Here is a 12,496-nt window from a genome sequence, read left to right as displayed (position 1 = left end):
GTCTGAGTATTCAATATGATCTGCAAGGCTAAACTGATCCTGTATCAGCACTCCTACTTTGAGGCTCCCTCAGTTCCTAGTTATAAAGCAGTGGTGTAGTAGTTGGACAAAAAGAGTATCGTAACCGATATGGGTAATTTTCTGCATACAATTGTGATTCGAGTATTTTTTTGTAATTATCTGTGATTGGAAGAAAAGTTATTTTCGGGTGCCGGCAAGCATCTTTCTCATGTCAGTCAATCACAAAGTTTCTAAACCATACTGTACTGTCTTTGAGTCAGTAATGTTCGTGGTCTAAATAACTCAACTGGCTAGTTTTCCTGTATGTAAAGAGAAGGGTGAAGCTGTGTTTCTCTGTCCACTTCATCTGATCACTTTTCCTCACAGGTTTTCATTTAGAATGTTACTATGATAAATCACATGGTGAGGATGTTTCCTATCAATGTGCATAATATCTAACAAGTGGGGCAAGGGTAGGGAAAGAATATGAAACTGAGTGACAGCAAACTTGGCTGCCCGCTGCAAGTTGTAGACACCCACACCCACTTCGCTGCTCCTAATCTGCAGCTTTCTTTGCAGTGAGAACGTGCAGGGAGGTTTTTTGCCAACATCTATTTAGGCATAATAAAACACGTCAGTTTTTCCCGATCACGAGTATCATCCGATCCAACTGTCAACTTACGGATACAATTATGAATACGAGTATGGCCATGTTTAAAGTCTTCTTCGTCTCCTGTCCAGCCAAGGCGCGTGCCATAGCCATACCGGTGGATCTGGACAGCCAGGTGAACACTTTGTCTCTGAAGGCCCACACCAATGTGGTGCATCGTGCCGCCAAGGACTGGAGGATCTCAGCACGCACCCGGCCCCGAAAGGAGACCCTAGGAGGGCCCGACTACAAGAGCATCATCGAGAAGCTGCAGGTGATGACACACACACATGAATATGTACACACACACATATTCATGTGTGTGTGTACTATACTGCAGAGAGTATTATGCTGTGTTGTGTCCAGGGTGTGGTGGCATGTCTAGAGGAGCAGTTCAGTCCTAAGGTGCAGGCTGAGTTCTCTGTGTTGGTGGATGTACTACACAGCCCTGAGCTGTTGTTCCCAGAGGCTGCCAGACTGCGCTGTGAGAGTGGAGCCTTCATGTCCAAGTGAGTGTTGCAGAGACACAGATGCAGTCACAGACACTGATCACAGATACACTATCTATGGGCTGCATTTACAGAGCATTTAGACCAGTGCCAAGTTAGCATTTGACCTACCATTGTTCTGGTTTGTGATTTACTTTAGACTATCTAACTGTGACTTCTCCTAAATGCTTCTGAAAAGATATATTCTAATTTATTGTGCTATTCATAATCCTCCAGTCATAGGTCACATGTCTGTTGGTGTGTTTAGATGACTTGAAGCCATGATACTCATCTTCCACCTGTACCCTTCCCCTTGTCATTCAGACTGATCAAACACACCAAGAAGCTGATGGACAAAGAGGAAAAACTGTGCATTAAGATCCTGCAGACACTTAGAGAAATGCTGGACAAGAAGGAGGCCTTCGATGAGCCTGTGAGTACTGATCCAGACATGGTGAGACAAGAGTTTGTTTATATACAAGGTCTTTTTGGTATAGGGATGTGGAGAACATCAATATGATACTGTATCAATACCCAAGGCTACGATACAAAAGACTGCATACTGTTGGTTGTCATCAACCACACTAGCACGCCCCATTCAAAAAATGTAGACATAAGAACAGAAAAAGCCCTTGGTTCACCCCAGACTTGACTGCCCTTGACCAGCACAAAAACATCCTGTGCGTTCTGTATTAGCATCGAATAGCCCCCGCGATATGCAACTTTTCAGGGAAGTCCGGAACTAGTATACTCAGTCAGTTAGGAAAGCTAAGGCTAGCTTCTTCAAACAGAAATTTGCATCCTGTAGCACTAATTCCAAAATGTTTTGGGACACTGTAAAGTCCATGGGGAATAAGAGCACCTCCTCCCAGCTGCCCACTGCACTGAGGCTAGGAAACACTGTCACCACCGATAAATCTACGATAATTGATCATTTCAATAAGCATTTGTCTATGGCTGGCTATGCTTTCCACCTGGCTACCTCTACCCTGGCCAACATCTCAGCACCCCCTGTAGCAACTTGCCAAAGCCCCCCCCGCTTCTCCTTCACCCAAATCCAGACAGCTGATGTTCTGAAAGAGCTAAAAAATCTGGATCCCTACAAATCAGCTGGGTTAGAAAATCTGGACCCTCTCTTTCTAAAATTATCCACCGAAAGTGTTGCAACCCCTATTACTAGCCTGTTCAACCTCTCTTTCGTATCGTCTGAGATCACCAAAGATTGGAAAGCTGCCGCAGTCATCCCCCTCTTCAAAGAGGGAGACACTCTAGACCCAAACTGTTATAGACCTATATCCATCCTGCCCTGCCTTTCTAAAATCTTCAAAAGTCAAGTTAACAAACAGATCACCGACCATTTCGAATCCCACCGTACCTTCTCCACTATGCAATCTGGTTTCCGAGCTGGTCATGGGTGCCTGGTTCACCAACTACTTCTCAGATAGAGTTCAGTGTGTCAAATCGAAGGGCCGGTTGTCCGGACCTCTGGCAGTCTCTATGGGGGTGCCACAAGGTTCAATTCTCGGGCAGACTCTTTTCTCTGTATATATCAATGATGTCGCTCTTGCTGCTGGTGATTCTCTGATCCACCTCTACGCAGGTGACACCATTCTGTATACATCTGGCCCTTCCTTGAACACTGTGCTAAAAAACCTCCAAACGAGCTTCAACGCCATACAACACTCCTTCCGAGGCCTCCAACTGCTTTTAAATGCTAGTAAAACTAAGTGCATGCTCTTCAACAGATTGCTGCCCGCACCCTCCTGCCCGACTAGCATCGCTACTCTGGACGGTTCTGACTTAGAATATGTAGACAACTACAAATACCTAGGTGTCTGGTTAGACTGTAAACTCTCCTTCCAGACTCACATTAAGCATCTCCCATCCAAAATTAAATCTACAATCGGCTTCCTATTTCGCAACAAAGCATCCTTCACTCATGCTGCCAAACATACCCTCGTAAAACTGACTATCCTACTGATCCTTGACTTCGGCGATGTCATTTACAAAATAGCCTCCAACACCCTACTCAGCAAATTGGATGTAGTCTATCACAGTGGCATCAGTTTTGTCACCAAAGCCCCATATACTACCCACCACTGCGACCTGTATGCTCTCTTTGGCAGGCCCTCACAACATATTCTTCACCAATCCCACTGGCTCCAGGTCATCTATGAGTCTATGCTAGGTAATGCCCCGCCTTATCTCAGCTCACTGGTCACCATAGCAGCACCCACACGTAGCACGCGCTCCAGCAGGTATATTTCACTGGTCATCCCCAAAGCCAACACTTCCTTTGGCCGCCTTTCCTTCCAGTTCTCTGCTGCCAATGACTGGAAGGAATTGCAAAAATCACTGAAGCTGGAGTCTTATATCTACCTCTCTATCTTTAAGCATCAGCTGTCAGAGCATCTTACCGATCACTGTACCTGTACACAGCCAATCTATAAATAGCACACCCAACTACCTCATTCCCATATTATTACTTACCCTCTCCCAAATATCACTATTTTTAAAACAAGCCATAGAAAGTTGGTTGCAATTTCAATTTAATCCACCAGAAAAGATACAACAAATATTGTGGTTAAACTCAAATATACTAATTGATTTAAAAAAATCATTAAAAAAAAGTATTTTTGTAAATGATATCATAAATAGGACTGGTGGATGTTATGTCACACATGCAGCTAACAAAAAATATCTGTTAATTTCTGCTCTACCCAAAATTACAACCAACTAATTGCAGCATTACCACAAAAATGGAAGAGGCTAGTGGAAGGGACTTGTCTGTCGGCCCTGCATTAAAGACCGAAAAACTATACCAGTTTAATTTAAGGACCAAAAAATTGACCGCTCTGTCATATAGATTGCAAAATAGTTTAAGAGATTTTCGATGTACCAATTCCATGGCACATGGTTTATGAACTGATACGCAAAACGATCACAGGTTACAGGTTCAGGAATGGCTGAAGAATAGCAACATTTACCTGGTGCTAACTCTGCAGATAGAACTACTGGGTGATTTGAAAAGTTATAGTCAATTGATCAATGATATAATAATACGCCTAGCAAAAATGTTTACCTTTAATTTACAATCTGTAAAAACTATGATAATAGAAAGGTTCATACTTTCTGTGTGTGTATGTATGCATGTACACTACCATTCAAAAGTTTGGGGTCACATAGACATTTCTGGGATGCTGGCCGTCTAGGCAGAGTTCCTCTGTCCAGTGTCTGTTCTTTTGCCCATCTTAATCTTTTCTTTTTATTGGCCAATCTGAGATATGGCTTTTTCTTTGCAACTCTGCCTAGAAGGCCAGCATCCCGGAGTCGCCTCTTCACTGTTGACGTTGAGACTGGTGTTTTGCGGGTACTACTTAATGAAGCTGTCAGTTGAGAACTTGTGAGGTGTCTGTTTCTCAAACTCGACACTAATGTACTTGTCCTCTTGCTCAGTTGTGCACCGGGGCTTCCCACTCCTCTTTCTATTCTGGTTAGAGTCCGTTTGTGCTGTTCTGTGAAGGGAGTAGTACACAGCGTTGTACGAGATCTTCAGTTTCTTGGAAATTTCTCACATGGAATAGCCTTCATTTCTCAGGACAAGAATAGACTGACGAGTTTCAGAAGAAAGTTCTTTGTTTCTGGCTATTTTGAGCCTGTAAATGAACCCACAAATGCCGATGCTCCAGATACTCAACTAAAGAAGGCCAGTTTTATTGCTTCTTTAAGCAGGACAACAGTTTTCAGCTGTGCTAACATAATTGCAAAAGTGTTTTTGTAATGATCAATTAGCCGTTTAAAATTATAACTTGGATTAGCTAACACAACGTGCCATTGGAACACAGGAGTGATGGTTGCTGATAATGGGTCTCTGTACGCCTAAGTAGATATTCCATAAAAAAATCTGCAGTTTCCAGGTACAATAGTCATTTACAACATTAACAATGTCTACACTGTATTTCTGATACATTTTTAATGGACAAATAATGTAGCTTTCTTTCAAAAACAAGGACATTTCTAAGTGACCCCAAAATGTATGTATGTAGGCTGGTCACCAAACTCCATGACCTAGGGATCAGCCCCTCTCTCTGTAACTGGACTTTGGACTTCCTAACCAACAGACCCCAGTCTGTCAGGTTAGACAACTTCACCTCCTCAACCCTGAACCTGAACACTGGTGTGCCACAGGGCCGCCTGCTGAGCCCCCTACTCCCTCTTCACCTACGACTGCGTTCTTGTACACGGTTCCAACACCATCGTCAAGTTCGCAGGCGACACCACAGTGGTAGGCATGATCAATGACGAGTCAGCCTACAGGGAGGAGGTCAAGCACCTGGCTGCATGGTGCACTGACAACAACCTGGCCCTCAATGCAAAGAAAACCAAGGAGCTAATTGTGGATTACAGGAAGTCTAAAAGCTGCAGCCACGCCCCAGTTCTCATTGATGGCACTGAGGTGGAGCGTGTGCTCTGCTTCAAATTCCTGGGTGTCTACATCTCCGAGGACCTCTCCTGGACCCTCACCACCTCAACCCTGGTCATTAAGGTGCCGCAGCGCCTGTACTTTTTGAGGAGGCTGAAGAAGGCCCACCTGTCTCCCAAGATCCTGGTGAACTTTTACCGCTACACGATCGAGAGCATTCTGACTAACTGCGCCACAGTGTGGTTTGCGGATGCTCCGTGGCCGATCGGAAAGCCCTGCAACGGGTGGTGAAAACTGCCCAGCACATCACTGGTTCCCAGCTCCCTGCCACCGCAGACCTCCAGTGCAAGCGGTGTCTACGTAGGGCGCAGCATCATCGGGGACCTTTCACAATCATGCCACAAACTGTTTGCCCTCCTACCATCAGGCAGGCGGTACAGGTCTCTACGTTCCTGCACTAGCAGGCTCAAGAACAGTTTCTTTCCAGCTACTGTAACCCTGCTGAACTCTGACACGGCCCTAGCCATATCCACCCGCCCTCCACTTAGTACTGCCTCTCATATAATAAAAAAACATGTAACTCAAATTTCCCAGGATTTAGGAACATTGTTAATTTCCTAAATCTCACAAATCTCAATTTTGGAAGATATTGCCATTTATGACCAAAGTTATCCTACGGTAAAACAATTAATAGCCCTGGCATTTATTGCTTACATTTACATTACATTTACATTTAAGTCATTTAGCAGACGCTCTTATCCAGAGCGACTTACAAATTGGTGCATTCACCTTATGATATCCAGTGGAACAACCACTTTACAATAGTGCATCTAAATATTTTAAGGGGGGGGGGTTAGAAGGATTACTTTATCCTATCCTAGGTATTCCTTAAAGAGGTGGGGTTTCAGGTGTCTCCGGAAGGTGGTGATTGACTCCGCTGTCCTGGCGTCGTGAGGGAGCTTGTTCCACCATTGGGGTGCCAGAGCAGCGAACAGTTTTGACTGGGCTGAGCGGGAACTGTGCTTCCTCAGAGGTAGGGGGGCCAGCAGGCCAGAGGTGGATGAACGCAGTGCCCTTGTTTGGGTGTAGGGCCTGATCAGAGCCTGAAGGTATGGAGGTGCCGTTCCCTTCACAGCTCCGTAGGCAATCACCATGGTCTTGTAGCGGATGCGAGCTTCAACTGGAAGCCAGTGGAGAGAGAGGAGGAGCGGGGTGACGTGAGAGAACTTGGGAAGGTTGAACACCAGACGGGCTGCGGCGTTCTGGATGAGTTGTAGGGGTTTAATGGCACAGGCAGGGAGCCCAGCCAACAGCGAGTTGCAGTAATCCAGACGGGAGATGACAAGTGCCTGGATTAGGACCTGCGCCGCTTCCTGTGTGAGGCAGGGTCGTACTCTGCGAATGTTGTAGAGCATGAACCTACAGGATCGGGTCACCGCCTTGATGTTAGTGGAGAACGACAGGTGTTGTCCAGGATCACGCCAAGGTTCTTAGCACTCTGGGAGGAGGACACAAGGGAGTTGTCAACCGTGATGGCGAGATCATGGAACGGGCAGTCCTTCCCCGGGAGGAAGAGCAGCTCCGTCTTGCCGAGGTTCAGCTTGAGGTGGTGATCCGTCATCCACACTGATATGTCTGACAGACATGCAGAGATGCGATTCGCCGCCTGGTTATCAGAAGGGGGAAAAGAGAAGATTAATTGTGTGTCGTCTGCATAGCAATGATCGGACAGACCATGTGAGGATATGACAGAGCCAAGTGACTTGGTGTATAGCGAGAATAGGAGAGGGCCTAGAACAGAGCCCTGGGGGACACCAGTGGTGAGAGCGCATGGTGCGGAGACAGATTCTCGCCACACCACCTGGTAGGAGCGACCTGTCAGGTAGGACGCAATCCAAGCGTGGGCCGCGCCGGAGATGCCCAACTCGGAGAGGGTGGAGAGGAGGATCTGATGGTTCACAGTATCAAAGGCAGCAGATGGGTCTAGAAGGATGAGAGCAGAGGAGAGAGAGTTAGCTTTAGCAGTGCGGAGAGCCTCCGTGACACAGAGAAGAGCATTCTCAGTTGAATGCCCAGTCTTGAAACCTGACTGATTAGGATCAAGAAGGTCATTCTGAGAGAGATAGCAGGAGAGCTGGCCAAGGACGGCACGTTCAAGAGTTTTGGAGAGAAAAGAAAGAAGGGATACTGGTCTGTAGTTGTTGACATCGGAGGGATCGAGTGTAGGTTTTTTCAGAAGGGGTGCAACTCTCGCTCTCTTGAAGACGGAAGGGACGTAGCCAGTGGTCAAGGATGAGTTGATGAGCGAGGTGAGGTAGGGGAGAAGGTCTCCGGAAATGGTCTGGAGAAGAGAGGAGGGGATAGGGTCAAGTGGGCAGGTTGTTGGGCGGCCGGCTGTCACAAGACGCGAGATTTCATCTGGAGAGAGAGGGGAGAAAGAGGTCAAAGCACAGGGTAGGGCAGTGTGAGCAGGACCAGCGGTGTCGTTTGACTTAGCAAACGAGGATCGGATATCGTCAACCTTCTTTTCAAAATGGTTGACGAAGTCATCCGCAGAGAGGGAGGAGGGGGGGGGAGGGGGAGGAGGATTCAGGAGGGAGGAGAAGGTAGCAAAGAGCTTCCTAGGGTTAGAGGCAGATGCTTGGAATTTAGAGTGGTAGAAAGTGGCTTTAGCAGCAGAGACAGAAGAGGAGAATGTAGAGAGGAGGGAGTGAAAGGATGCCAGGTCCGCAGGGAGGCGAGTTTTCCTCCATTTCCGCTCGGCTGCCCGGAGCCCTGTTCTGTGAGCTCGTAGTGAGTCGTCGAGCCACGGAGCAGGAGGGGAGGACCGAGCCGGCCTGGAGAAGGAGAAGGTTTGAGCAGAGGGAAGAGATGATAGGATGGAAGAGGAGAGAGTAGCGGGAGAGAGAGAGCGAAGGTTGGGACGGCGCAATACCATCCGAGTAGGGGCAGAGTGAGAAGTGTTGGATGAGAGCAAGAGGGAAAAGGATACAAGGTAGTGGTCGGAGATTTGGAGGGGAGTTGCAATGAGATTAGTGGAAGAACAGCATCTAGTAAAGATGAGGTCAAGCGTATTGCCTGCCTTGTGAGTAGGGGGGGAAGGTGAGAGGGTGAGGTCAAAAGAGGAGAGAAGTGGAAAGAAGGAGGCAGAGGGGAAAGAAGGAGGCAGAGAGGAATGAGTCAAAGGTAGACGTGGGGAGGTTAAAGTCACCCAGAACTGTGAGAGGTGAGCCATCCTCAGGAAAGGAACTTATCAAGGCGTCAAGCTCATTGATGAACTCTCCAAGGGAACCTGGAGGGCGATAAATGATAAGGATGTTAAGCTTGAAATGGCTGGTAACTGTGACAGCATGGAATTCAAATGAGGAGATAGACAGATGGGTCAGGGGAGAAAGAGAGAATGTCCACTTCGGAGAGATGAGGATTCCAGTGCCACCACCCCGCTGGCTCGATGCTCTAGGGGTATGCGAGAACACGTGGGCAGACGAAGAGAGAGCAGTAGGAGAAGCAGTGTTATCTGTGGTAATCCATGTTTCCGTCAGCGCCAGGAAGTCTAGGGACTGGAGGGTAGCATAGGCTGAGATGAACTCAGCCTTGTTGGCTGCAGACCGGCAGTTCCAGAAGCTGCCGGAGACCTGGAACTCCACGTGGGTTGTGCGCGCTGGGACCACCAGGTTAGAGTGGCAGCGGCCACGCGGTGTGAAGCGTTTGTATGGCCTGTGCAGAGAGGAGAGAACAGGGATAGACAGACACATAGTTGACAAGCTACAGAAGTGTTGTTTCTTGTATTATTGTCTCTTGTGTCTTTAGAGAACTGTTTCACTTTGATATCCTTTTTCTTCTGTCCTGATTTTCTCTTTCTTTTCTTCTGTTAACTAGATATTCTTTGTTGTTCTTTGTTAGCGAGCTAGCTTCTTCCAAAAGAGTCCCTAGCAACTGCTTAGCAACTGGTAAACAATTCAGCTAGCTAACTACAATTTTATGAAAAATTGTTATTTTTCAAAAGCCTATCTTTGTTTATTGCTTGTTTTTTCTCCTCTTCAGTCTTGCAGTTTTCTTTTGCTTTTTTCTGATGTACTTCACTCTAAAAACCATGTAAATTTCAATATTTGTAGGAGCTCATTTTTCAGCTGCTGCTGCTCAAATTGGAGTTCCGGAACATTTATTTTGCTTAATTGCTTAATTCAACAGGTGCTTATTAGAGACAGGCTTCTATTTAAACCAGGTGTCTATTTCATTAATGCAAACAGATTTTGCTCATTTGCATAGTTAATTGTTTAATTCCAGAATTCACTTACCGCATTTTAATAACATTTGCGCAGGATATGAAGAAATGTATCATTTACACACAGTCATGTTTATTTTTTCTTAGTAAGGGACAGATGGCTATTTGAGGCTCAGCATTCCATTTTGCTGAAGTATTTACAATTTATAATCAATTTTGGCACCAAAATTGATGTTTAAGACTACTATCGATGCCACAGAGGCTGATTTTAACCAGAATTTTTTTTTTTAGTTCCTCTTTATGATGAAGCATGCTTAGTTAGTTCATATTGCACTGCCATGATGGAGCGGGTGGGCTGCACTCCTATCTGGTCTTGCAGTAGCCCACAGTGCTCTAGCCTCCTCTGTCTCTGTCTGTCTCAGTCTCTGTGTGTGTGGGTCCTGAGCCCAGACTTCTCATCAGTATTCTGTGGGCCTCTCCATGCTGTTATATAAGGCAGGCACTCGAGGACAAGCTCACACTGTGAGGGAGAAAGTGATGGATTAAGGGAGGGAGGGATGGAGGTGGGAAAACTCTGAACAAACAAATCAATACTGCAGTGAGTGGGGGTGCAGGAGTGCTCCTCTCTCTCTCGCTCGCTCTCTCCAACATGGGCCCGTGAAGAAGGGAGAGGGTGTTGGGAGAAAGTTATTCCTGGGTTGGTGGTCACCTCTGGAGGGTAAAGTGAAGCCTGTCTGCTGCTAGTTGTAGTAGAGGATGATCAGGAGATGAGACATTCAATAGTTTACACACAGTAAAAGTAGTGCTGTCTTGATATGCCATTGCCTTTTTTGGTATTGAGATCATGTCATGTTGCTAAATGTTATTCATAATCATACTCAAATACACAGGTGACTAAGCCAGAGCTTGTACTCTGATATGATATCATTCACAGAGTAAATGATGCAGTCAAAAGCACTGACATTTACAAGTGCAAAAACATATTGGTATGTTTAAAAATACTAAGAATGTGTGTGTGTGTGTGATAGTTTTTTATTTCTTATTCATATTTTTTATAAACTGCATTGTTGGCTGGGGCTCGTAAGTAAGCATTTCACTGTAAGGTCTACACCTGTTGTATTCGGCGCATGTGACTAATAACATTTGATTTTAATATCCCCGTTGCCCTGAGTGTGGCGCTGCTGTCTCACTCCACAGGAGCGTGCAAGAAAAAGAAAGGGCAAGAAAAAGAGAGAAAGAGAAAAGCGACAGCAGAGGTTGGTGGATCCCTGGGGCGCAGTGAGTGGGAGGAGGAGGAGAGGGAGAACGAGCGCTCCAGTGAGTGGAAGAGAGAGGGAGAGGGAGAAAGAGAGAGCAAGGAAGGTAGCATGTGAAGAGCCATGTGAGCGGAGGGAAAAAAGCGGGCTGCGGCTGCGGGGCGAGGGATTGGAGGAGAGCGGCGTCTGCTCAGTCCATGAGGAGACGGGGCAGGGGGTGCACTTACGTAACCGCCTGCAGTGTCTGAGCCAGCGTCACGCGGACCATCACGTTCCCTCCTCTTTCTCTCTCTCACTAGAGCGAGTGTGAGCTTCTTTCTCATTCCCTCTCTCTTTCTATCACTCTGCCTGTCTGCCTCGATTCTCTGTCTCTCTCTGTCTCTCTCTCTGTCACTCTCTCCCACTCTGGGTCGTGGCAGGGGCAGACAGTGAACTGACTGATGGATCTGCAGTAGGCTGAGAAGGATTTATCTTGTTTGGCCCTCTAGAGTGTAGTGTAATGTGTTTGGGTTAGGAATAAGGACAGTGTTCATGTTTAGAGCTCTGCCTGTTCCATGTGTCTGGTCTGAGGAAGGCACCGCATGGGGAACGTATGAGTTTGGGATGAGTTTTGTGTACAGGGATGAGTAGGCGCAATGACTATGCTCTGTAATTAAACCATTGCATTTATAAATCATTTAGAGCCAGTCAATCAATTTTGTTTTATAGGCAGGTGAAACTGACAATTGGTATTTAGAAGATTTGTGTACTGCAGTGCAGGAACATAACTATATGATAGTATCAGTGTCTTTATGAAAACCTAATGAGTTGCTCTTTGGATGTAGTTTGAAAAGGCACAGTATCTAATCAGGGGAAACACCTGTCCGCTGTGCAATCTGGTCATTGGCAATACATGGTCGGGGTGGTGGAGAGGGATGGATTTGCTTTGGGAGAGAGGAAAGGAGGGACTTGGAGAGAGGGGCTTCATCCAGGGGTTTGGGATGGGGTGATTGGGAGGGCATCAGACACTTCTCTAAGGTGTGCGTGGGGCCTCAACTCATCCAATTTCAGTCTCTCTGTAGACCCACTCTCCCCAAGTAGACCCCCACCTACCACTATACTTTAATTTATAAGGTAATACATACTGACCGCAGTACTTAAGTGGCAGTCTTTCTCCAATATATGTAAAATGACATAATCCACTTTTTTTGGTACATTAGGAGACGGGTTGGAGCTTTAAAAGCCCTAAAAAGGCATACAACAATTTTTTTTTAATGTCTGCTCAGCTTACGTTCTGACATGCTCAATATATGTAATGTATACAATAACTATGTATTTATACTATGATCATCCCATTCTGTGGAATGCTCACCGCCCCCTCATAGGTCATGTCTGCTGAAATGTTTTTATTTTGTTCTTCAATGATAGACGGAACAGATGAGGCTAAATTTGATTTTATACAAGTAAAGACCAAAA

The 12,496-nt window shown here is 46.2% G+C and overlaps 1 protein-coding gene across 2 annotated transcripts in view; it reads left to right on the top strand.

The window, feature by feature from the left end:
* LOC100196824 (inositol 1,4,5-trisphosphate-gated calcium channel ITPR2) overlaps positions 1 to 12,496 on the top strand; it is a 148,385-nt gene that overhangs the window by 54,605 nt on the left and 81,284 nt on the right. Inside the window, exons 35-37 of one of the 2 annotated variants that reach the window (XM_014125392.3) lie at positions 742 to 923; positions 1,016 to 1,158; positions 1,462 to 1,591. In XM_014125392.3, coding sequence (XP_013980867.1) covers positions 742 to 923; positions 1,016 to 1,158; positions 1,462 to 1,591 — 455 coding nt within the window. The remainder of the gene's footprint in view (positions 1 to 741; positions 924 to 1,015; positions 1,159 to 1,461; positions 1,592 to 12,496) is intronic. The other variant, XM_014125393.3, reaches the window with a different exon arrangement.

Source organism: Salmo salar, chromosome 10 (assembly GCF_965601325.2).
Source record: "Salmo salar chromosome 10, fSalSal1, whole genome shotgun sequence".
NCBI classification, from domain to species: Eukaryota; Metazoa; Chordata; class Actinopteri; order Salmoniformes; family Salmonidae; genus Salmo; species Salmo salar.
This window is presented reverse-complemented; position numbering and strand designations above follow the sequence as displayed.